The 25831-nt window shown below is 45.1% G+C and overlaps 1 protein-coding gene across 1 annotated transcript in view; it reads left to right on the top strand.

Annotated features, from left to right (window-relative positions):
- The window catches only part of LOC306742350 (SPRY domain-containing SOCS box protein 4-like), a 35678-nt gene that overhangs the window by 5812 nt on the left and 4035 nt on the right, over window positions 1–25831 (top strand). The window contains exons 2-3 of the mRNA XM_079224719.1: window positions 5762–5850; window positions 16924–17813. Of these exons, the coding sequence (XP_079080845.1) occupies window positions 17105–17813 (709 nt within the window). The 5' untranslated portion in view covers window positions 5762–5850; window positions 16924–17104. The remainder of the gene's footprint in view (window positions 1–5761; window positions 5851–16923; window positions 17814–25831) is intronic.

Here is a 25831-nt window from a genome sequence, read left to right as displayed (position 1 = left end):
AAAACTCTCACTCCCCGAGCTCTTGCGAGCAGAAATAAGGGACGAGTTTATGATGCTGACGGTTTAGAAAAGGTGTGATATCGTTGATTCGTTAGCTGAATAAAAGGTAAGAAATTCAGCACGTCCACGTATGAAGGCTTATTGCTGTATCGGTGTAACAATGCGACAGTCTTCTTTTTCTATAAACTCATGAATATTCCTCCTTCTTAAATACCGTAACCTGGCCCCAAAAAACTTGCGTAGATATTTGACATCAAAGCACTAAAGAGGATGATTAATGGAGAACCTGATGTTCTGTACATATTTACACTGAAAGCTCATTATTTATAATCAACATTGTGTTAACGAGGAGTTTTTAAAACCTGACCTGGAAGCAGGAAGTTTCCCCTTGACCGTTTTAAACCAGACGCTTCCTTCCTGCGTTCTCCTCCCACTCAATGCCTCATCGTCCTCATCCTCCATCTTTTTTTTTCTTCCCGGTGAGCCCAGACCACCGGGTCATTGTGAGGACAGAGTCCACACACACACCGCCACTGAGACTCACCTCGGGTGACCTTTACAGCAGTGGTCTGACGTTGGTGCAGAGAGGCAGTCGTGCACGGTGTGGTGAAACGGAGGATAACGGGGGTAGCGTATGTCAATATGATGAAGAGGAGGCTTGGTGTGCTCATAAAGCCACGAGTGCAAGGCTTTGCAAAGCATTATTGTTAAAGTTGTTTTTCTTGAGGTGTATGGTAAGGATGTCTCTAATCGATATTGCATATTGTTTCCACAGTCAGTCAAAAAATTGTTTCTGCACATTGTTTAGTTTATTAACTGGATCCCCATTAAATAATAATACATTTCATTTTTAACGCACTTTTGTGCCACAGAGCCAATATATAGTAAAACGAATAAAATGCTTTTTAGTTACAGCAACCCAGAATAAAAAAATAAAAGGTAATAATAAAACTTTTCTTTTTTATTAGCGGCCGTTAATCTTCCTAGGGTCCACAGAAAGGACCAAATGTAATACAAACTTGCAAGACGTGACAGTTTAAAAATAGTACATACAGAATAATACAATTTAAAAGAGTACAGTCGGGTATCTATTGCAGATTGATGTTCTGCTCGTTGGCCAAATGTGCAGTTTCCTCCCCCACTGATGAGGGTTTTGTTGCATTTGTGACTTGAGATTCATCAGCATCTACTGTTTTATTAATGTAGACATGTAAATGACATATTGACCTGCGTCTAATGGTATGAGACGCCAGTCCTCGCTGGCTTTAAATCCAATAGTGTGTCCGTGAGACTCATTCCTAACGGGTCAGAGGGGACTCTGATGACATGATGGTATTGATTTAAAATACATTTTGGTTACAGAAAATGTGATGCACGATTTCAAATGGCTTTTATAATATAATCACACATTCTAGAAGTTATCCTTTTGTCATCTATAGTGGTTATCTGAACATAAACGCGCCATTGAAATAGAAACATCTTGGCGTTAATAGTTTTACTTTTGCATTATAGGTTCATATAGAGCTAGTGTTTTTATGTCCATTTTATATTGGCATTATTCAACTTTCTCGCCATAAATTAAACAAGATTACATTAGTGATTTATATCTTTTTTTTTATATCATATTTTAGACTCTTCTGTGACATTAAAGTTTAGAGTTATAAAACCAGTCATCTGTCCAGTGTGGCGGTCGCCTCTCGGCTGGACTCGGCTTCCCCATTCTTTATTTATTTTTTACAGCAGTGAAGAATGGTTTCATGGCAGCAGCATCCTGCACTTCATGGCATCCAACCAGCCCCTTGAAACCACCATTGTTTTTGCAACGCTACACTGACATGAATAATTGAGTCGTCCTATGCGCTCATGGACGCGCTCCGCTGGAATCCTATTCCTCCGCTGACGTGCATGAACGGTTTTAAAACTATGTAGGTCATGCGTCCTGTTTTGACGAAGCAAAGTGAGCCTGGCAGATATATTGCACCTAGTTGTTCAGATGAACTGCTGCGGCAACGCCAAGGTCAACGTAACCAGCCGTTGCCCGTTGCTCAGTTGCAGTTCTCCCGAGGTCAGGAGGGGCAACTACTGTGTGTTTTGAGGCTGTTTCTGTGGCGTCCGGGGAAAGGAGGAGGTTTGATCAAAGCTCCTCAAAAACGGAACAGACACCCTTCATGCCCGTGTCTATTTCCTCCCCCCTCCTCCTCCAGATTTTGTTTAGCATTTTTAATTAGAAACCCAGTCAAGTGCTGGAGCACAGCAGCCCATTAAGCCATCCGAGTTAATGCACGCCGCGTTCGACTGGAGCTAATGACCGATTTCCTCTCAAAGGGTGAATGAGGCCACGAGCTAATCTGGCCGGCAAAAGTGACGCCGCACCGCTAACGGGCCTTTTCTCAGTCATCACAACCGTCCCGTGGCCTACATGCGGAGCGTGTCGGGTCACTTTTGAGCACGGCCAGTCGCACTGTTAAAATGTGCAGCCTAATTGGCTGCTGTGTGTGTGTGTGTGTGTGTGTGTGTGTGTGTGTGTGTGTGAATGAGGCCGTTTCTGTGCTGCTTGCTCTGCAGAGATGACAAAGACGGGGACAAGCTGTGGACATCTACTTTGTTTTTCTTTGTAACTTGTGCTTCTTAGAAATTTGACTTTTTATTTTCTCTTAGCAGGTAAGAGAAAGAGAATTGTCCCCGGTTTATTTGAGGATGGGAAGCAAAGATGAAGGGTTTTAAACTGTGTACGGTGCTTAAAAGTCATGTACAGATCTCTGCACGTGTACCTGTAGATTGTCTCTCCATTTCTACAGATAGAAACCTAAATTATATTGAAACTTTAACAGAATTTACTTAATTATGATGCGTTCAAGCGCTGCTTAGTAAAACATTTTGCATTGGGTGATGGTAAATTATAACCCCGTCATGATGTTTTCACATGTAAACCTGAATGAATAAAGTTGCATGAATAAAATAGATATTGGAGGACTACTCATGCCAAGATTTTCTTTATTTTTTTTAATTAAAGCAAAGTGTTTTAAATGCAAATACAGTCTCTAATGTCCTGCTAAAGGATTACTTTTGCTTGACTGTTTATATTGACTTTGGCGCGGTATAAATGAGTTTTCGCTGCGGTTCCAGGAAAAAGTTAGCATGGAGCAAATTATAGTTCATGAAAAGAAAATTGGAATCAGCAGGTCAGACTTTAAGAGGAATAAAAATGTTGGCACGAAATCAATCAGGGTATCCCTGGCCGCTCCTATCATTCCTTCTCGGAGAATAAAGTGAGCTGGTGATTGTTTTTTTTTTTTTCAAATAAAAAGTTGGGCTCTTAGTCACAGCGGTCCAAAAGTTCTGATGAGGGGAAACAAGAAAGCAGACTGTTTCTCAGTCGTGATATAAATGAATCCACCCCTCCCTCCTCCTCTCTTTTTCTATTGCAGCCTTTATTTACTGGCTGTCAGTTGAACAAAGAGCATGGGTTCACGATTTTTACAATCTTCAGGCAGGAGGTGTGCTTTGTGTGTGTGAAGTATTTCGGGGATTTTATTTATGGTTTCTTCAGCAGTCGGCTGCATTCAGCATTACGAGGAAGGGGGATGATGATGAAGCACCCTCTGGCTCCTCGCAAGGTCACCCGCCTTCACGCCGCAGTGTCACCCATCTTTATGCTACGATTTAATGGTCCCGGGCCTCGTATACAACTCTGACTCAGACAATAGACGCGTCTGGTGGCTGGGGAGTGTTTTTTTCGGATTGAGGAGAGAAGGTGGAGGAGGCAGAAACGACTGACGGGCGGTTGCCTCCCAGGGGCTTCCGACTGATAAACGGTTCTCCCCCGCTTCCCTCAAACCATCATTAAAAGCTGCGGTTCTCCATAATCCCCCCCACCCATCCACCCAAACACCGATCACCTGCCTTTTTATGTTCTCTCTTGTGCAGCATGTTAAACTGCACTCAGGAATTTGTGAGCTAATTTGAAGTTAACCCTCAGTTACTGTGCACTGATCCTCTTCATGTATCAGTGGGTGACTAATATGTCAGTAGGTTAATAAATACCTGTGCACTAATTCAACTGGTCCGATAATGGGAATTACAGTATTGACATGCCTGCTCTGGAGCAGTGAAGAATGAGAACAATTTGCTTTTTTTCTGGAAGAACCCTGCAGGTGTTGGTCGTGTAAGGGCTTTGAACGAAGGCAGTGGGATCCTGAAAAGGAGCTTTAACTGGTTATAAAACCGTCTCAATTTAATACTGATGCCTTGAGATGACTAATGAGTAGACGAGGCCATCAGCGAGAAGATTGGCTATTTCGTGTAGCAGACTGTCGGACGCCTGCAGTAAAATGAGAGGTTTTCTGAAGGGACCCTGGTGCTCAGAAACTTGTCAGAAGATGAACGTACCTTGTAGTAACTTTGAGCTGGAACATGAAGTGGGCTGGTGGTGTCTGCTCCCCTCTGGTCAGTGTGTGTCCTCTTTGTTGTGTCGTGTTCAGCTTTGTGAGGACAGTTATTTGGTTTGTGCTTCCGAATGTTTCTACGTCAGTCGGATACATTCTTTTGTTTTTTTCTTTTGTCTCCACGCCGGCTCACTTGTTCCTCGAGCTCCATGTGGGCAGGTGGTGAGGAATGAGGGTAGGCTCTGCTGTGAGCCACGTAAGCCACCCTGCTGTCACACACACTCTCACACACTCTACCGGGGCCTGGATCCGTTGGTTCCATGTTTGTGTGCGTGCCTGCATGTGTTTTTCCTCTATAATATATATACTGCACCATGTTGCCACAATATTGAATCAGTGGATCATTTCTGACGGCGTTGGCGCGTCCAATCAAAATGCCCTGCTGTGAAACAAAAGTTAGTTGCCATGGTAATGTCAAGGGTATACTCTGAATTATAGACTAACGTCTTAAATGACACGGTGGAGGTTTCTTTTTTTTTTGCTCATTTATCTGCGGTTCATTAAGTTTTCACGAGTAGTTTTATTGATGGACTGTAATGTTTATTTTTTTATAGGAGGTAGTTTCCGAATGAACTCGTACCTTCGAGGCCTTAATGTCTGAAGAGCTCTCTGTGAATCATTTAATCAACGTGAGAAGCTCCCCGGTGATCACTACTTTGCCGCGATCCAAACCCCCTCCGGCACCGATGCAGCGCTCCTTTCTTCGCCAAACATTCCCTCCTTTATCTCCCTTTTTTTTATTTATGGATAATTATCAAGATGCCTCCCCTTAAGACGAGCAGCGACGGCGTCTCATTCACTACGTTTACATGCACACGAGAACCAGGTTGCTGGGAGAATTATATTGATGCTAACTGGGTTTCTATTGATCGTAAAGCCGGCGCTTCGAGTGCTTTACCGATGGCGTTTTAGAGGAGTAAAGTGGCGGTTGACCACGGGGTCTGTCACGCTCTCTCTGGGCTGCTGTTTGATTTACGAGTGGAAACCCTCATTCATAACTGTACTAACACCTTCTTCTTCTTAGCTTTTGGTTTCTCTCTTCCTTTCGTATCGCTTCATTTCGCTTCATCACGGCCTGACTTTGAGCTGAACATCCACCAGCGCTCGAGTGGCACTTAGCGTCCGTGTCTGTGTGTATAATGCAAAACATTATCTCGCACCATTGCCTCCGTCGTGTCCTGAGCTCATTGAGGCGCTCCGTTAGCTCCTCTTCAACGGGGCCGTCGTGCAGCGACCCCAGTAGCGTCACCGCGACACCTCCAGGTGTAACGGAGACGATGTGCTAATCGGAACCGCTCGTATCTTTTCCTCAACAGGAAGTAGCCGGAGCGGCGCTGACCTGTGGCCTGTTGGCGTGGCAGAGATGCTCTTTTCTCAACGCGCCTGCACTCGGATGGATTAAGAGGTGAGCTTCAGCGTTGTGTTGGATTGATGGATGATGGCGCGTTAGTTAGTGGTTACTTTAACAATTTAAGATTTTACCATAAACGATTATCTTATGATACGCAAAGTTCAAGTGGAGCCTTTTTTTTGGGGGGGAAAAGCCGAGAAAACGACTTCTTATTTGTGGTTCCTTTAAATGTTTCTGACGTTTTTGAGTTGTTGTCGATCTAAACTTTTCACATGGGGTCATCCAACTGTTTAAATTATCCAGTATTTCACAAGAAAACTGCAGGAAAATTAAATTCATCCTGTACTTTTTCTTTATTTGTGAGTTTATTCCACTTGAGTACCTTTTTCCTTATGGACATCGTTTAGTTAACGTCCGGCTCCTTTTGTCCACGAGTAACAGATCTGATCACTTCCATAAATGGCGAGTGACAAAGCATCCCACTGGTGGTGTGAAGACCTCTATAACCCAGCTGTGGAAACTGGATCAGACCGGTTTTGGGCTCACCTGGAGGCTCAGGGAAACCGATCCGAAACGAGCTGCTAAATATTGCAGCAGCTCCGAAACCCAAAAGCAGCCGACACGGACTGCAGGCTTTTGGCTAAGGTTTCATCCTGTAGCGACGGAACACTTCAGAAAATGCTTTTCTCTTTCGTAAAAGAATTAAAGCAACAGACTCAATCCTCTACAAAAGAAACTAGGCATCAGAATGTACAGAAAACAGTCCAGACGGAGGCGTATTTTATGTTTTTATGCTTCTACGAACCGCTGTGGCAACGTGTGAAGCGTGCAGCACATCAATGAAAGCATCGGTCATATGCTAAACACTTAAACTAATATAATACAGACTGCCATCAGCCTCACATGTGACCACACAGCGTTTCTTTGTGCTGCAAAGCCGAGAGAATAACGGATATGCTCAACGCGTGAGACCGGCTCACGTGTCACATGGACCAAATCGGTTCCACACAACGGTGTAAAACGGAGATGTGTTTTATAAAAGCGACCCTGGCTAAGACTAAGTCAACGTTTCTCTTGCAAAAGTGGTTTCAAAAAAGAGCTTTTGGTTGCATTTTATTCCAGGACATGTGGGTTGTTTCCGCAGTAAAGCAGAGCTTGTTGTGGGAAAGCGAGTTTTTTTTTTAAAGTAGTCTAATAAACTGAAACAAGATTAAATTAAACCGCTCCATGAAGCGAAATCGAGCAAATTTTTCATGCCTTTTGAAACCCAGACATGAGATTATATCACTTCACAATGAAGACAAGACTGAGTCCAAGCTGCTGGTTTGACAGCTGATCATTATGATATTTTTACAGCCGTTTCTACTCATGTCAAAACCGGCTAATGTCAGGCAAAAGTTCCTCTTTTGTAATTCTTAAATAACCCGTATGAAGCCATGTCCTAGCATGCAGCAGCAGGTACTCTGTATGAATGGGCTGATCAAAGTAATTGCAGATTATTCATCACTGGACTGTGGGGGGGGAAACCCGAGTAGTCGTCAGGGCTATATTGCCATGTGGGAATGTAAATATCAACAAATAACTTGTGCATTTTGAGCTGGCGGTTTGCTTTCTGATCCCATATTTCTGTCTCGTCTCCAACGCTTGGGAGGCTTTAGGTTCACCTTGATTTGTCCTTCTTTAATGCCTCCGCACTGGGCTCTCGGTGAGGGTTAGCTTTGGCTCCTGCTGCTTCCAACATGTGGTCGCCAACACATTCTTCTCCTGGTTGAAGAGACACGGAGGCGGCAAAGAGCCGCTCATCCTCCGCCATGCAGTCTGTTGGTCTGAGGAGCAGGAAGTCATTTGGACAAATGGGGCTTTTATTGACTGGCTCACTACCTTGGTCGACTAGACTCTTCGATCTGCACGCTGTAAAGTCTGCAATCTACTTCATGGCAGCTGAAAGGAGAAGTTTTCTTTATAAGATCATAGTGCAGTTTATATATTACGATCAAGGTTAACCCTCTGATCCCCAAACCCTACCGGACGGCTTGAAAAACGTGACAATGATCAGATTTCCATCTTTCCGACGGTCCTTGAACACATGTTCAATGAAGGCTTCCATCAGGAAAAAGCAGCCAAAACAAAGCTTTAAATCTCTCTCTGAATTTATCTTGCTTTAAATGGATAGATGATATGATTTGATTTGTCACGTGACAAAAACATGTGTGAAACTTTGACTGAACTGCAGCAGAAGGGAGACGAGAGGCTTTAAGTAGAGGCTATACAAATGTGACTAGCTTAATAAATATAGCGCGTAACGCCTCAGTTTGTTTTCCTACATTGGAAATACAAGTGGTCACTCGGAATTATGTTGCATATATAAATTCCACTGTGTTCCAATTTTGTTTTATTAATGAAATTCAACTTTTTTCATTCTATGAATTCATAATTTCACTTTGCATATTTTCATCACCCTATTGCTGTTTTCGTGCCAATTTCCCAACGTAGTTTGTCCCTGCAGTGGACTAGCTTCCCAGTTCTTGGTGTTTTGCAGTCGATGATGAAACTAAAACACACTTTATTCCCCCCCCCCGCCTTCTCGTAACGATTTCTGCTCCTAAATGACTGCAGACCGACTCCCCGCTGCCCTTTGAGTGTCGTTCAGGCTCACTCTCTCTGAACCTCGGGTCACTCTTGCTGCTCGGCGCTCTCGTATCGATGCGACATCAAAACAAGGAGGAGCCCCGCGGCAAACAAAAGCAGCCTTCAGCGTGGGTGGCAGGAGTTGAATCTCTTATGAATGTGGTGAATGTCTCTTTTTCCCTGCAAAAGCGCCAGTGTGGTTTTCTTGCACGAGTTAATTTGAAGCCACATTGCTTTAATAAACACATAATTCAGCATAAAACGCTCAGAAGAGTGCAAGCAGGAGGAGAGGAATGCTGTTGTGCATTTATCTGAAGGAGGGGGAGGAGGGGTGTAACGAGAGAGGAGGCTTCCTCGTCTCCCACGGGAGAAAGATGAGATGAAGAGAATACGTAGGTAGAGAGGGGGATGGAGGAACAGGGAGAAGATGGTGGGTACCTTGTCATGACTAAGCTTACTGTACAAATACCTTTTTGGGGTGGCTTGAAAGGCACAAAGCTAAAACCAGAACCACAAGATCAAACTCAGGCCGCTTTACATTGTTTACATCAATGATGGACAAATAACAGACTTAAACAAACAAATGCATAGATGTGAATGTCTTAATCAAGTTTAATAGCAAATGTCTGTATGATACCGGATGCTGCGTCTCACGTTTGCTTTGGAAGTTGGGTTTTTGTGTGAGAGGCAACACACTATTGACTCGGGTAAAAGAAAAAGTTTAAACCCAAGCTAGGTTTTCCAAGTTATAAAACTTAAACAATGGTCAGAGAGGGGAAAATAGGTGGGACACGACTTCCTGGTAAATGTAGACATCAGTCGGACTGAAAACGTCTCCGCAGTCGAGTCCATCGGCTGTAAAACGACTCCCGAAATCAATAAGAGACGTCGAGTCTGAACGCAGCTTTCTCTGCTGCTCGCTGCTTCTGTTGGAGCGAAAGAGAAAAAACAATCCGACTTAATCTATTCACTTCTTCATTTTTTTTATTGTGCAATGATCGGTCATTAAACCCCTGAGAAAAATAGGGGGTGGGAGGGGGGGGGCATATAGTCGGCATAAAATGTTTGATTGAAACAAAAAATTGGTGTGTGTGTGTGTGTGTGTGTGTGTGTGTGTGTCCTTTCCACAGTTTCTCTAGAGTGGGTAGTTTTGTGCTGCTTGGGGAAACACTGAGCGTGCTTTGCACTAAGCCCTCCCTCTCTCCAGCAGCTGTTTTCCTGCCTTAGCTGGGAACTGGAGCCTGGCTCCCCATCCTCACAACACACTTACCCCCACACTCACACACACACACACACACTCGTCTGGCTGTGTGCCGACCTCGGTGTGGACTCCAGACTGAGTGACCAGTGTTCCCCGTGCGTTACTTGGCGGTTGCGTGTTCACGCTGCCGTGTGAGAGCCGGCTGACCGTTTCATGCTAAGACGCCTCTGCTCTTCTCACGGAGGCCGATGAGTCGCTTGACCTCTTCCTGTCGGCGCGGCGGTGACATTTTCTCGTTGCTTGGAAATGAAGCATTTGTCGTGTCCGCATGGACCAGAAAAGAAACCTGGGAATAAAGGAAATGTGCTCCAGCTTTTGAGTTATTTCTTGTTTAGGCTACGTCTCCAGTGAGAAACCTTTAAATGTCATTACACTAAGGTCTAAAATAAGACTACTATGACCCTATACGTCATTCAGCTTAACTAAGAGCTGTTTCCGTTCCATTTTACACGCATATAAATGTATATAATAACCCGGTATGCATGTGGTTTATTGCTATGATTGTTTAACTGGTCTCTGGTTAAACCCTTTTATGAAACACACAGAGAACGAATGCTTGTGTAGATGCCCTGATGGCTTTTTCCTTCTCGTTATAGCAGCGGGTAAACGAGGCGACAACAATTTAAAATGTCCCAAAGTCATTGAAAAAAACACATCAAAAATTCTAAATGTTATCCTTTTACTTTGTTGTCATCTGCAGTGGGTATTTCCTTTAAAAACACACTTCAAATTATTAGAAAATAATTGTTATTTGCGTTATAATCTTGGCATTCATAGTTTTAATTAAGTGTTTTGACTAGGTGTCGGGACGTTAAAGAGGTGATAACAACATATTGCTGTAAACATCTCCACACATTAAAGTTTCTCTCCAACAACTACATTTCTACAAGATTGCATGTAAACACGGCATGACGGCGTCGGGTTATAATTCACCATTATGCTATAAGTCGCTAGCTCCGCTATCTAGCCCTCCACCAAGCAGGAGGCTAACGGCTAACTGCTAACATTTCCCTAGCGCTCCTTCACAGGCGTGAGTGACTGAGGTGGCGAGGGAGTGACGCATGATTGACGGCTCTCTGGATTGTATTACAGTTCAGTCGTGACTCATAATTACACTTGCATGAGCTGAGCTGAGTGTTATTTTTAGGTGAAATACTCTTAATAAGTACTATCGCAGATCTGTATCTTTGGGCTGTTTTGGCTCCTTGCAGTAATACGCTACATGGCTTTAATCCTCCTTTTCCCCAATAATCAGGATGGTTTAGAGGAATGTCAAATGGTGGGTTTCTCTTAGCACTGGGAGTAGTTTCACTTCAGAGGAAATTCAGTTTTATGCCATTTCTCTTTCATAAAAATAAAAAGTCTTGGTGACAATATGAGACGAAGTGCAATAGTATAAATATTGAGGCGTGATGAAAGCCGGCTGAGTCGTACCGCTGCCATGATGCAAGCAGAGGCGCGTTATTGAGTCACGTCCATCAGCCGCCGTAGGACTCGTTTCACACTCGGGTCACAGTTTTTGTTTTCCGATTGACGACCAAAGATTTCAGTGTTCATCTCACGATGGTCGGTCTGCTAAAGCACAAAATGACTTTTCCCCTGCATGTTTTTGTGACTAGTGGAGACGGGAAGCTTGAGCGAATGAGACTATCGTGTAGCGTTCTGCTTGATCTGGCCTCCGTGACGTTTCCACAGTCAATTTATGTCTCTGTAGGGTTTCCTTACATAATGTAGTCTGACACTAACTATATACTCAGCTGCAAAAATAAGGATTTTTTTTTAAGAGACATGCATTAATGATTAGGTGTTTCCATGAGTGATTTAGTTACTGTCAATGCTGGATCACTTTAAAATGTATATTTTTTTCTTGCCCTTTAAGTCTCCCTCCAGAGGTCCAACACTATATAAATGCTGTGCGAGTCCTCTTGTGTTAACGGTTGCTCTGAAAGGCTTCGGCCAGTTGACCAGTGGCGTGTGCGTACATCCTGTGCAGAGATGAAAGGACTAATTGGAAGTCTTTTGTTGTAGTCCAAGAGAAAAGAAGCTGCAAACCCAACATGGCTGGAAAAACAAACCACCGCTTCACTCTTGTTACCTGCTCAGAGTACGAATCGGCAATATGTTTTTCAGCTTGTCAGCTCGTGTCTTCGGTTTGTGTGTAGAAGAGAAAAGAATCCTGAGGGGCCACCAACCAAAATTGAAATGTACTGCGTGGCTTCATGTCAGACTCCAACCACTGGTAGCCCGGTTTGAACCACAAGCAGTTTTGAGGGGGTGGTTTTGGTTTTGTTGCTGTCACATTTTACTCATTTCACTGAAATAATATAAAAGGTTTGCACCTCCTATAGCAATGGAACAACCGTGGCGAGAAGTAGAGATAACTCCAACATGTGTTTTGTGCAGTGCAACTATTACCAGGCCATGAATAGAAAAAAAATTACATTTCTTGATTTATTCTACAAATATTGGAACACAATAGTGTTTAGGATGCAATGTTTTTACAACATTTTTAAGCTTCGTTTCGGTTGGACGGATGCGTTCACGGACTGTTGGAAAGATGAAAATCTGATTTGTTTTCACAGTTTCTGTCTACGATGAACGGTGTAGTTTCGGAGATTGTTTAGAGAAAACATGAGTTTTCAATCCTGAGGAGCTTTCATGAGTGATTGTGCTGTCATTGCTGGATCACTTTAACAGTTAAGTGCCATTTTCCGATTAGGGGAAAAAATGTAACTGTGATTTTTAAGATGCACATACCCGGTGAGACGGAGGTGAAAGGTCACACGTATTGTCCAGTTTGCATCCACATGAGTTGACATCTGTAAACTGTAACGGACACACAGCGGATGTTCCAACGTCCGTGTGCTGATAAGAGTGTGTGTGTGTGTGTGTGTGTGTGTGTGTGTGTGCTTCAGCGGGTGATACTTCAAAGTCCCCACCAGTCGGCATTGGTGTGCCCTAAAGCACTGTGTGTGTGTGCTTGTGTTAAGACTGACTGTGCGTGTTTGATATGCTAACAATGGCCGTCACGCTCCCAGCGGCCCTCTTCGTGCCACCGCCTCTCTTTTTCTTCTTCTTTTCCTCAAAGATTACAGCAAGTTTGTGCCGTGGAGTTCGGTCAAGTTGCTTCTTCTTGCGTCCCGGCTCCGTTCTGCGCCTCCAGAGCGGAAGGAAAAGGCGCAGAGATGAAGCGGATATTGTCTTTGAGCTGCACTCGCTGTATGTATCTGGGAACTAATCCCTTCCACTGAATTCAGAGCGGTCGGGTTGCAGACGGCACATCTCATCATTTTATTCGTATGTCACCATCACCGCTCTTTCAGTCGTCCTCACGTCTGTCATTTGTTCTCCCATCGATCGTATTTCTCCATCGTCGTAAACCGACCTTCTTCACGGTCTGCCCATTTTGGCCACTTCATGACCTCGTCTCCTGGTCGCCTGAATATCTCCACTACTGTCTGCTTTGCTGTGGCTGCTGGTGTGAGCACACAGTCTGTACTTCAGGCTGAGCATTTTCTTTCCCACAGTGAGACCGTCATAGCTGGTGTTTCAGACGGGCTCGCTAAAATGTGCCGAGTTCCTCCAGGAAATAATCGAAAGACTGTCTGGTACCCACAGCTGTTTAATTCGGAAATTGCTTCTCTTTTTTTATAATTATCTCGTCTAATTAATTTCTGCTGCAAAAAAAGTGCTGGAATGATATTGCCTTAGCAGTCGCCGTGTTTCCGCTCACATTTTAGTTTTTAATGCACAGGTTAAAATACAGAAAAGCTGCATGAAACGGCAAAAAATTTGTAACATTTCGTCAATATTTGTACACTCTTGTGACTGTTTGTGAATTTGTCCGAAAAAAAAAAAGAGTTGATTTATGGAAACCAGATTTAACTCATGACTTATCGACTTATCGTCTTTCTGCTCGGATACTCCTTTTTTATATGTGAATACTTCGTCTTCGTCTCTATGAAACGTGGCCAATACTAGCCAGGACTTTTCAAACTGTCTCTCACCTTGTTTTGGTTCCCCGCTCACAAACTCTACGTCCTCTACTTTAGTTTACAGCGACAACGTCCAACAAAATATACCGTGGTCGCTTTCAAAGATGACTCTTGAGGCCTTAATGAATACGTTGCCATCAGGTAGGTGTGTGAGTGGTAGCAGCAGCAGAAGTTTGAATATCCCCCAAAGTGTTTTTGGTAGAGAGGCACTTGTCTGCCTCGCTCTCCCAAAAGCCCTGACGCAGCCGGTCTGTAGCAGAAACAAACCGGGTATTCCCTGTTTTTTTTGTTTTTTTTTCGTATAGTCTGTGGAGGTTAGTCGATGTTCAGGTTCCTGCTCTACGAGCTGTAAACCGTTTTGATTATATGCAAACCGGCCGAGCCGGCCTTTGTCATTATGACACGTTCTGACATGAATTCACCTCAGTGGGTTTCATGAGGACAGAATAACCGTGGAGCGTTGACTTGATCTCCAGCCAAAACGGTTTATTATTTCCCCCCCTTTCCTTCTCCGGAGCTCCCCGGCAACCCAGAGGGAAACGATTTAACACGCATGCACACATGGACACGTCTGTTACAGTCATAAAGGAGTTGGTTGTCTTTATAAACGAACCAACGGAGATCCTGATGTGCACAATTTAATGAAGGAGAACACACCACGTGTGTTTTGGTTAAGGTTTTTCTTTTTTTGTGCCATTATGGCAACATTTTGGATTTGAAGCGACGCGTAATCGCTGTAGGAGTCGCTCCACTTTCATTCACGGGCTCGTTGTGTCATCATGTGGAGGCGGCACTTGACTCAATGAGTCAGAGTCAAGTGCCGCACCACCCGGTAGTAGAGTCTGGTTTGGTGTTATGGTGTGTCATTCGTTTTGAGGCAGATAATGACACCTTTTTGGATACATGGTAGCAGATAGACTACGTGTGTGTGTGTGATATCCAGGCTTTGCTGCTCTTCCTCGTCACGCTTCTCTGCTCCTTTTCATCCCATAAATCACCGCCTCATCGTTTCCTCCCGCTGACAGTAAATGTTTGAGGAATTGCCAGCAAAGTGTGTGTGTGTGTGTGTGTGAGCAGTAAGGGATTTAATTGTGTTAAGCGTGTCGCACAAATGTCAGCTGACTCGTCGATAGCCGCTTTGATGACAATCTTTTGACGACGGTATTGTGTGACTAAATATTGCAAAATTAGACTTCATGCGCCAAGTCTTGGATGAATTAATTGATATGGAAACGTGGAGCTCGTCACTTATCATGGGTTGTGGTCATGAGATAGTGTTCTGGCAATTACTTTGTTCCCCTGTGTGTGTGTGTGTGTGTGTGTGTGTGGTTGGAGCAGCTGCCCCTTTATTACGTTTCCTGTCTTGAACCACCGTCTCCTTTCTTTATTAAATATAAAGGAGACCGAAGGTTCCTTTGTTTACGTCATTATGCATTCAGGCGCTCGCGGTGAAAACGAGTACTGGCCGAACTAAACCGTTACCAACACTAAAATGTAGTGTTGGTGAGAACTTAAGTAGATTTTACAGTAACATAAATAGATATTAGATTAATTATGAGCTGTTTATAATACTTCTAAGCAGCTTATAATACTTTATTAGCAGATTTTAACACATTATTATAACTATGAATGATGAGATTTGTTTTAAGCCATCCTATAGGTGACTTCAACAAAATGAAAGTAAAACATTTAGAGACTACAGACTTTTGGGACGGTGGAAAAACCCTTCATCCGATCCGTGGCTCTGATCCTTGTGTTTTATGATCCGTTGCACCGCTACCTAATACATAAAGAAGAGCCAAACAGCCCCACAGGGCCTGAATAGTAAAGGAGTGAAAAGTCCATGCAAAATGCACGTCTCTTAAAGGCAGGAAATGATAAATTCAGGTGGGCAGCTGGTTGGTGATTTATGTGCCGATAGATACTGAAAACAAAGAACCTTGACGTGTGAAAAAGCCGCTCTTGGTTGTGATCAAAAGCCACAGTAATGAATGCCTTGTTGTCCGTTAAGAATATAACGGCAGCTGAGTCTCCAACTAATGCAACGCTCAGCTGTTTGGGTTTCAAATCCAGGCAAACAATGTCTCGTGTGAGCGCTGGTCGTGGTTGCAGACGCGCACACACAGGGTCTGTGTGTTTTTAATGTGTGTGTGATTCAAGCCTCTCAGTACCAGCTACTGTTCTGTACTTTCCCTGGAAAGAGTCACGCAGAGTCCTTTTCTGAGAAAGTACAGCGGAGTGGGCGGACGTTTGAGAGACGAGGAGAGACGTGCACGGGAACAACATGTTTGGAAGTAGACTCAGGGCTTTCTGCGACCGAAAATGATGGTTTGCATCACATTGATTGGCTAGAAAGAGGGAGAGTGTATACACACTATAGTGGGAGGAAGTCAGCAGCACTATTGGATGGTAGCTCATACAACTCGTATCTCTTAAAAGGCACTAAGCCCTAATTATCTGTTCAATGAAAGGTGCAGACGAGTTACTGCGAGGAACATTTAAGTGGTTATGGAACCGTCTCAGTTTAATCCTGATGTATGTATACAGGTTTCTTGCGCTCATCGAAAAACCTGGAAAAGTCATGACATTTTAAAATGGTTAATTCCAGGCCTGGAAAAAAATAAAATCCCCATAGGTTTTGTAAAAGTCATGTAAATGTGTTATATTCATGTGTTCATGTCGTCCATTTACGCTGAGTTTGAAATAATGAATATGCTTTTAAAAGAAAGACGCTCAAAATATAAGCAGGCATACATACAGGCATCTATATAAATGTTTATTCTTTTAATCAAACTATTGTCTCATTCATTTGAGTCATTTAAGCTTTACTGTATGCTTTGTATTCTCATTGTTAGTTTAAATACTACATGTTTACACACAGATTTCACAAAATAATTGGTCATGGAAATTTGGTTTAAAGTCATGGAAATCCACTAGTCAGAATGTGTGAACCCTGTGTATACGACAGTAAAGATAATCCTTTATTAGTCCCGCAGTGGGGAAATTGCAGGATTACAGCAGTCTTGTATACAATAGAGACGCATAGTAAAACAATCAAGTAATATGAATAAAATAACAATAAACGGTAGTAAAAAAAACGAGCCGATTACTATTTTCGACAGTTATTCTTAATGCTCGTCATCGTCGCCAGCGGCTTCGGATTGTGGCGAAATCGGACAAAATCTCGCTAAATATACTGATTTTAAATAGTGTTTTTATTTGTGTGTGTGTGTGTGTTTTCAGGAGTGTGGTTCCCTCCGGCGGAAGACGGCGTGCGTGTCCAACGGCATCTTTCCACCCGGGCCCTAAGTGTGTTCCCGTTGCGCCGATGAGGTAGCGTCAGGACCCAGCGCTCCCCTCATCACCGCCCTCGCTCCACCCATCCCCCTCCCCTCCGGTCCCTCCGTCCCTCGGACCCCCAGCCATGGGCCAGAAGATCTCCGGCAGCATCAAGTCGGTGGATGTACGCGGCGAGCCCTCGTACCGGCCGGTGCGCCGAGAACTACGGGGCCCGGATTTCTGTCGCCCTCCCCGGCTGGACCTGCTGCTGGACATGCCGGCGGCCGGCGGCGAGGCCCAGCTGCGCCACGCCTGGAACTCGGACGACCGCTCGCTCAACGTCTTCGTCAAGGAGGACGACAAGCTGACGTTCCACCGGCACCCGGTGGCGCAGAGCACCGACTGCATCCGCGGCAAGGTGGGCCACACCCGGGGCCTCCACGTGTGGAGGATTCACTGGCCGGCCCGGCAGAGGGGCACCCACGCCGTGGTGGGCGTGGCCTCCGCCGAGGCGTCGCTCCACTCCGTGGGCTACACGGCTCTGGTGGGCGCCGACTCCGAGTCCTGGGGCTGGGACCTGGGTCGCAACAGACTCTACCACGACGGGAAGAACCGGCCCGCCTCGGCGTCGCCGCCCACGTACCCGGGCTTCCTGGAGCCGGACGAGTCGTTCGTGCTGCCGGACTCTCTGGCGGTGATCCTGGACATGGACGAGGGCACGCTGAGCTTCATGGTGGACGGGCAGTACCTGGGCGTCGCCTTCAGAGGCCTGAAGGGAAAGAGACTGTATCCCATCGTCAGCGCCGTGTGGGGGCACTGCGAGGTTTCCATTCGCTACGTCAACGGACTCGATCGTAAGTACACAACACTCACACACAACACTCACACTCACACACTCGCACACAACACTCACACACTCGCACACAAAAAACTTGCATGCAAAACTCACACACACAACTTGAACACAACTCGAACACACTGGCACACACACAACTCTCACTCTCTCTCACACACACACACAACTCTCTCTCACACACACAACTCTCACACACACAACTCTCACACACACAACTCTCACACACACAACTCTCACACACACAACTCTCACACACACAACTCTCACACACACAACTCTCACACACACAACTCTCACCCACACAACTCACACACTCACACACACAAAACACAAAACGCACACTCACACAACTCTCACACTCACACAACTCTCACACACACACAACTCTCACACACACACAACTCTCACACACACACAACTCTCACACACACACAACTCTCACACACACACAACTCTCAGACACACACAACTCTCAGACACACACACACAACTCTCACACACACACACACAACTCTCACACACACACACACAACTCTCACACACACACACAACTCTCTCACACACACACACAACTCTCTCACACACACACACAACTCTCACACACACAAAACGCACACTCACACACAACTCTCTCACACACACTCTCACACACACTCACACACACACATCATACACACAAAACTCTCTCTCACACACTCTCACACACACACGTCATACACACAAAACTCTCTCACACACTCACACACACACACCTCATACACACAAAACTCTCTCTCACATACTCTCACACACACAAATCGCACACACACACACAACTCTCTCTCTCACACACACACACACACACACACACACACACACACTCTCACTCTCACACACTCTCACTCTCACACACTCTCACTCTCACACACTCTCACTCTCACACACACAACTCTCACTCTCTCACACACAACTCTCACTCTCTCACACACAACTCTCACTCTCTCACACACAAGTCTCACTCTCTCACACACAAGTCTCACTCTCTCACACACAAGTCTCACTCTCTCACACACAAGTCTCACTCTCTCTCACACACACACAAGTCTCACTCTCTTTCACACACACACAAGTCTCACTCTCTTTCACACACACACAAGTCTCACTCTCTCTCACACACAAGTCTCACTCTCTCTCACACACAAGTCTCACTCTCTCTCATACACAACGCACACTCTCTCTCACACACACACAACGCACACTCTCTCTCACACACACACAAGTCTCACTCTCTCTCACACACAAGTCTCACTCTCTCTCACACACAAGTCTCACTCTCTCTCACACACAAGTCTCACTCTCTCTCATACACAACGCACACTCTCTCTCACACACACACAACGCACACTCTCTCTCACACACACACAACGCACACTCACACACACACACACACACACAACTCTCACTCTCTCTCACACACAACTCTCACTCTCTCTCACACACAACTCTCACTCTCTCACACACAACTCTCACTCTCACACAAAACGCACACTCACACACTCTCACACAAAACGCACACTCACACACTCTCACACACACAACTCTCACTCACTCTCACACACACACACACACACACACACACACACACACACACTCACACTCACACTCACACACGGTCAGTGACTGCACATGTTGCTGAAGAGGGGTTGTGTAGTGTGTGTGATGTTGTGCGGTTATGTTAATGTGACGTGTCATTAGCGACGCCCCTTCAGTCCCAGAGCCGCTGTACGGCTCCCTCATATCTAACGACTCGGCACGAATCAACTGCTCCATCGAAACATTTGATGTGACTGATCGGCTCAGTTCTATCACACGGATTCTCTACTTCCTGTTATTGGCAAAGAGTGTGTGTGTGTGTGTGTGAGCAGTGTACACAACCTCAAGTGTGAGCTGTCGTCACAATAACTCCACTCAGCATTTGGATCAAGTTAAAAGACTCACGTCAAACAATCCGTTCCTCCTGGTCGTGTTCCGGTTTGCAGCTGCATAATTTGTCAAACCGATGCATTTATATTAGCATGAAGTAAAGGATTTAAAGTGTTTGTTTAAAGCCGGGTCTCGGGTGTCTTCCTCGGCTGCGGATGTGTTTTGAAGTGAAAACGTACATCAACCCTTTCAGCCTAATCCCCGTTTAAGTTTAGCACACTCCCTCCTTCGTTAGCTGGATGCGCGCCTCTCGGCGTAATAACTTGTACTACGTCAAATGCCAGCAACTCACGGCGCGGAGAGATGTTTTTGTTTATCTGCGACATTCCAGACGGGTTTATATTTAGAGCCGCTCATCAAGGCTGTGAAGGCCCAGGGTGAGAGAGTGGATTCGTGCTGCAACACCTTGGAGTGACGGAAACAGTGTGGGACCAGAGAGGAGGAGGAGGATGAGGAGGAAGAGGAGGAGAGACGGGAAGCACAATACTGAGAAAAAGACGTGTATTCAATCACCGGTTGTAGCCAAAAGTGTGACTGTTTTGAAGATGAAAAGAGAATGTCGGGCAGCCAAGTCTTTTTGACAAGCCTTCAATGAACTCATAGTGTGTGTGTGTGTGTGTGTGTGTGTGTGTGTGTGATAAAGCTGGTCGTGGTTCTCCAGGACTTTCGGGTTCAGATCAGATGGGGAAGGCTTTCTTTGGAGATTTGTCTGGACCACAATGAAGTGGACTGCTGCTTTGTTTACCAACAGGAAGCAGCTTTAGCATTCTCTCAAACTTTAACACACTCAGAAAAACTCTATCCGTGTGTGTGTGTGTGTGTGTCTCTTTCTCAATGTTCCTCTCTGCCCTGCTGCTCTCTTTGGTTAAATGTCATCGTTCTAACTCGTCTCCATCAAATCCGCCTCTCAGATTGTGAAATTCCCGAGTCCTCCTTCCTCCACGCCCGAGTGTTGCACAAAGCGTTGTCCGACAGAGGCACGGACTGTGTGTGTGTGTGTGTGTGTGTGTGTGTGTGTGAGATCCTGGAAGATGTCCCAGTGTGCCTCTGAGCTCAGCGTCTGGCCTTGCATAGTGGGAAACTGTGGGTATTAGTGTGTGTATCCAAAGCGCTTAAAGGGGAACTCCACCGGTTTTACACATCAAAGTCTGTTTTCAAGTCTTGTGGAGAACCTTGTTGTGTCTCCAGAGGGAGTTGTGTGTGTGTGTGTGTGTGTGTGTGTGTGTGTGTGTGTGTGTGAGAGAAGTCAGATAAATTGCCTCAGGTATTGTCACTTGTTGAATAGAGAAAGTGGAGTTGAAAAGAAGTGAACCAACCAGATGGTATAGCTTTCGGTTTGAGTGGCATTGCGGGCAAATTATTATTTATTTTTTTGGCGGCAGGAATAAAAAGCCGATGTCTGCATCGAGTTTGATTTGTGATGATCGCTCGTAGGAAACCACTCGATGCTCTAAATCCTGTTTTTGATCCTCTTGGCTTCCTGTAGAATCTCTTGCCTTGATGGACTCTCGTATGCTCGTTCACGCCTGACTAGTTTGATCCTTCTGTTTTCTTTTTATTGCCGGACTAATGAAGCGTGGAAATGGCAAAACAGAAGCGGCTAATGGTGCCAACTCATGAGCCTTTTTGATTTTTTTCTTTTACACGCCCTTTTCAGTGTAGGTATCAAAGATGACGCTCGCGTATGAGATCAGTGGAGCTCGTGTTCGGAGAGACGAGCACGAGGCACTTCTCCACGAGAATAATGGCAGCGTCAATATTTATGCTCGGAGACGGCCCCTAAATCCCAGATCTTGCTTCCCGTGCATCATCCCGCAGCAGCTCAAAGCTTTTCCTTTTCGCTCACCTCCTGGTTTCTCGGTCTTATAGTCTGTTCACGTCCTCGCCTCCCTCCTGCTTCGACTCTTTAATGCTCCATCTCTATCTCCCTGGGAGGTGAGAAGAGATAAGTATCCTTATACCTCCCTCCCCCGTCTGTATTGTCCCTTTAATACTCTGCATTAATGCAGTTTTTTTTCCTTCTCTCATCCGTGAGCACTTTGGTCCTTTGCCCCCTCACTCCCGGAGACGCTTGAAAGCAGCTCGAGACGTCGATTTTTATCGGTTTGCATGTCTCGAAGTTGAAGAAGCAATGAAAAGCAAGTGCCTTCTATTCCAGGAAAGCCATACTTTTAGTATTAAAAAGGCAACACGTCGATCCAAACTCCTTTTTTACACCTGAACGAGACCAGAGATAAGTGGTTTTCAAAATAAACCCTATCTGACTCCCCTGCTCCCGCCCTTCTTTTCTCCGTCCATCCTTTTCCTCTCAGTGTTTGCTACACCCGGTGGGGTTTCTGTGGGAAATGGTTGCGCCGCCTCTCCGGAGGGACACGTGGGCGGTTAACCGCTGACCGGGCAGCTTGAGGACGCGCCTTATGCAAATGAGGGATGTCTTCCCGCCGCCCGTCTGCAGCTCGGCGCCGTCGGCGATATTCAGACGCAAGCTGCCCTGTGAGATTAGAGGAGCCGGAGTTGAACTCGTGGGCTTATTTTACAGAAGGCCACTTTGGCGTGAATATCATCCAGTCAGTGTTTGGGTTAACATTTTAATTCTACATCAATGATCTTGATTAGACTCCAGGAGCGGCCCGGTCACAATAATTGCTTTAAATAACTAGTCTAAAGTGTCCTAAATTTAAAAAAAAAAAAAAAATGCGAAAAATGATATTGTCATTTTAAGATAAATTGTATGGCGCTGATATAAGAAATCGTGTTGGCGACATGCATATATATGTATACAAAAATATTGAGGTTGTTATAAACGATGGAAGTCGGTGATCCACACAGGAACTAATAATCCTGCACAAAATATTACTTTTCTTGGTGGTATGATTTAAAAATGTTGGCCTGATTTAGGATTTTTACAATTATAGGAGCCATTATGAACGACCTTCCCGTGACCTTTACGTAAAAGTCAACCTTCTGGGACTTGATACTCCCCATCGCTTGAAGTTCCCAGTCGCATTGAACGCAACACAAAGTGCGTATTCATAAATACCTGCTCAACAAACGGCCTTCTTCCTCGCCATCAAGTTAAAGTATCTTCTCAGACTGAGACGCCGTTATCTTGAGTAACTACTCACTCGTTTTCTGACACAAAGACGGCAGAGTAGATGTATGAATATATCTATTTTGGTGCCTTCCCCGCTCCTCCATGCTCTGCCTTCTCCCTGAAATTGATCTCAGCGCTCCCACCATCTTGAATCCTTTCCAGCCTTGACTCTCCCTGAACAAAGTCGAGGAAGCTTGAAGCGAGGACTTGAACGATCTCCACAAATGTCACCGTTCCTTTTGTTGAAGTTATTCAAGATCCTCTAAACTTTCTCCCCCTTTTCACCGTTTTCTAACCGCGCTCCTTAATGACCTTTCACCGTAATGTTGCTTCTGGTTTCATCTCATAATGATTATATTGAACAGTGTCACAATTAGAATGAACATGCTGCATTTCTTAGAGTTTCTTTGTGTATATAATGTCTTAAAAAGATAGAAAACTAAAACCAGCTCGACAAATTGGCTACAAATAATATGGGTTTAATATTTTATTATGAAAAAAGAATATATCTATTTATTTTTTCTCCATTATAAAATAAATATTTGTAATATAATGTTTTGCAACCCCCACAGAGCACAAAATAAATATATTTATATATTTTCTTTAGTGCACTTAAATGTATTCTTTGTTGTCAACAACGGCTATAAAAGGACACTAAAGAAAAACATCTAGCAAACAAAGAAGTGTGATTTGGTGTGAGAATCAAACACAAAATAGATTGAAATTTTAATATCTTCTGATTCATGTGAACAAAAGTTAAGACGTTGATGCGTAATGGATGTTATTGCAAGTGGTGAAATATGTTATCCTCGTCACTGCTGGTGTGTTTGTGTGACAACACGGTAGTTGACACACACACACACACACACACACACACACACACACACACACCAAATTGATGGCCGTCCAGGGTTCCTGTCTGGGACTCACCAGCTTGGCGGTGCGAGGTAATAGGAAGTCGGTGGAAGGAATCACTCGTTCACCGAGCGATTTGGTTTCGGCTCCGAGTGACGATTCAATTTGGACTCCTGCGCTTCCAGTCGCGTCTTGGTCCTCCCCTTCCCCGCCGCTCTGCTCCAATTTTCACTCTTATCTCACACGGTCTAATTCCGTCCGTCTCTTTAGATATATTCCCTTCCTCTTTCCTCCTCTTTGACCCGCCGGTGAGATGGGATTGGGGATGCGTCCGCACCTGAAGGACTGCACACACCTGTCTTCCTAAAACTAGGCCAGACTACGCTGATCTGAGAGATGAGCACGGCTGGAGTCTCGGCGCGGGAATGCAGGAGGAAAGAAAGAAAGAAGGGAGGGAGGGAGGGAGAAGTTGAGTGAACAGTAAATTGGAACACATGCCAAAAAAGCTAACTGGGTTGTGTTGTCTCGTGGCGAGCCGATGTCAACGCTGCGATGGTGGAAGACGCCTTCTCTGTGTGACTCTTACCGGTTGCGTATTGGCCGTCTCACCTCGGTGACGGCAGACTAGCCGACGCCCCCCTCCTCCTCCTCCACTCGGCTCTCGCTCGAGTGCGAGGTTGACGTATGCGCTGCCAGCCCGTGGGCCTCTGCAGGCCGGCGTCCTTAAGCACACATTCCCACACTCCATCTCCTCTTTAGTGCGCCATGAACCTGTCAGAAAATGCTCTCTCAGCACTTTTCTTGTTTGCAATCGCCAGACGGACAGTTGCATGTGCAGAGAGCCTCTGCAGCTAGCAGCTAGTTAGCGTGCGTTCATTATTAAGGGTGTCCTCGCTCTCGCATCATGATTATATGGACTTGAAGGAACATAAAATATTGTGAGATGATTTGTTAATGTTAAAACTCCCTTGTTATGGTTTTAAAGACCTTCACTAATGCATGTGGACTCACTGAATGAGGTCGTGTCACACAGACGTTTCTGGCATTGCAGTTATTTATAATGCTGGTGTGAAAATGTGAGCCGGTGTTAAATAACCGGTGGACGTCGAGGGCCATTGTTTCCACCAGCAAATATTTAAAAATTAACTTGTAGTAAAGTCGGAAGCGGCTTTTTAAATTAATTAATTTAAAAGAATTATTATCACAATCCCAAGCCTGTGTGTGTGTGTGTGTATGCACTCATCACCGCTGTCTTGATGGCACCGTTTGTCGCCCCCGGCAACCCGTACCACGGAGACCAGCGCGTCTCGGCGGGGGATTGGCTGGTTCGCCGGCAACTTTGTAGCATCACCGTGTCATCACCTCCCTCAGGAGGGAGGGAGAGAGAGAGAGAGAGAGAGAGAGACTACTGTCGTCACTTCCCTCAGGAGAGAGGGAGAGGGAGGGAGAGAGAGAGAGAGAGAGACTACTGTCGTCACTTCCCTCAGGAGAGAGAGAGAGAGACTACTGTTGTCACTTCCCTCAGGAGAGAGAGAGAGAGAGAGAGAGAGAGAGAGAGAGACTACTGTCGTCACCTCCCTCCCTTTTAATGATAAAGTGTTGCATTTTCTTCTCTCTCTGTGTCTCCCTCTCTCTCTGTCTTTCTCTCTGTCTTTCTCTCTGTCTTTCTCTCTGTCTTTCTCTCTCTCTCTGTCTTTCTCTCTGTCTTTCTCTCTCTCTCTGTCTTTCTCTCTGTCTTTCTCTCTTTCTCTCTTTCTCTGTCTTTCTCTCTCTCTCTCTGTCTTTCTCTCTCTCTCTGTCTTTCTCTCTCTCTGTCTTTCTCTCTTTCTCTCTGTCTTTCTCTCTCTGTCTTTCTCTTTCCGTCTTTTTCTCTCTGTCTTTTTCTCTCTGTCTTTCTCTCTCTGTCTTTCTCTCTCCGTCTTTTTCTCTCTGTCTTTCTCTCTCGCTCTGTCTTTCTCTTTTTTTCTCTCTCTCACTTTGTCTTTCACTTTCTCTCTGTCTTTCATTTTCTGTTTGTCTTTCTCTCTTTCACTTTCTCTCTTTCACTTTCTCTCTCACCGTCTTTCTCTTTCTCTCTCAATCCTATTCATCCGTCTCTCTCTTCT

This window comes from Taurulus bubalis (genome assembly GCF_910589615.1).
Source record: "Taurulus bubalis genome assembly, chromosome: 10".
Lineage (NCBI taxonomy): Eukaryota > Metazoa > Chordata > Actinopteri > Perciformes > Cottidae > Taurulus > Taurulus bubalis.
This window is presented reverse-complemented; position numbering and strand designations above follow the sequence as displayed.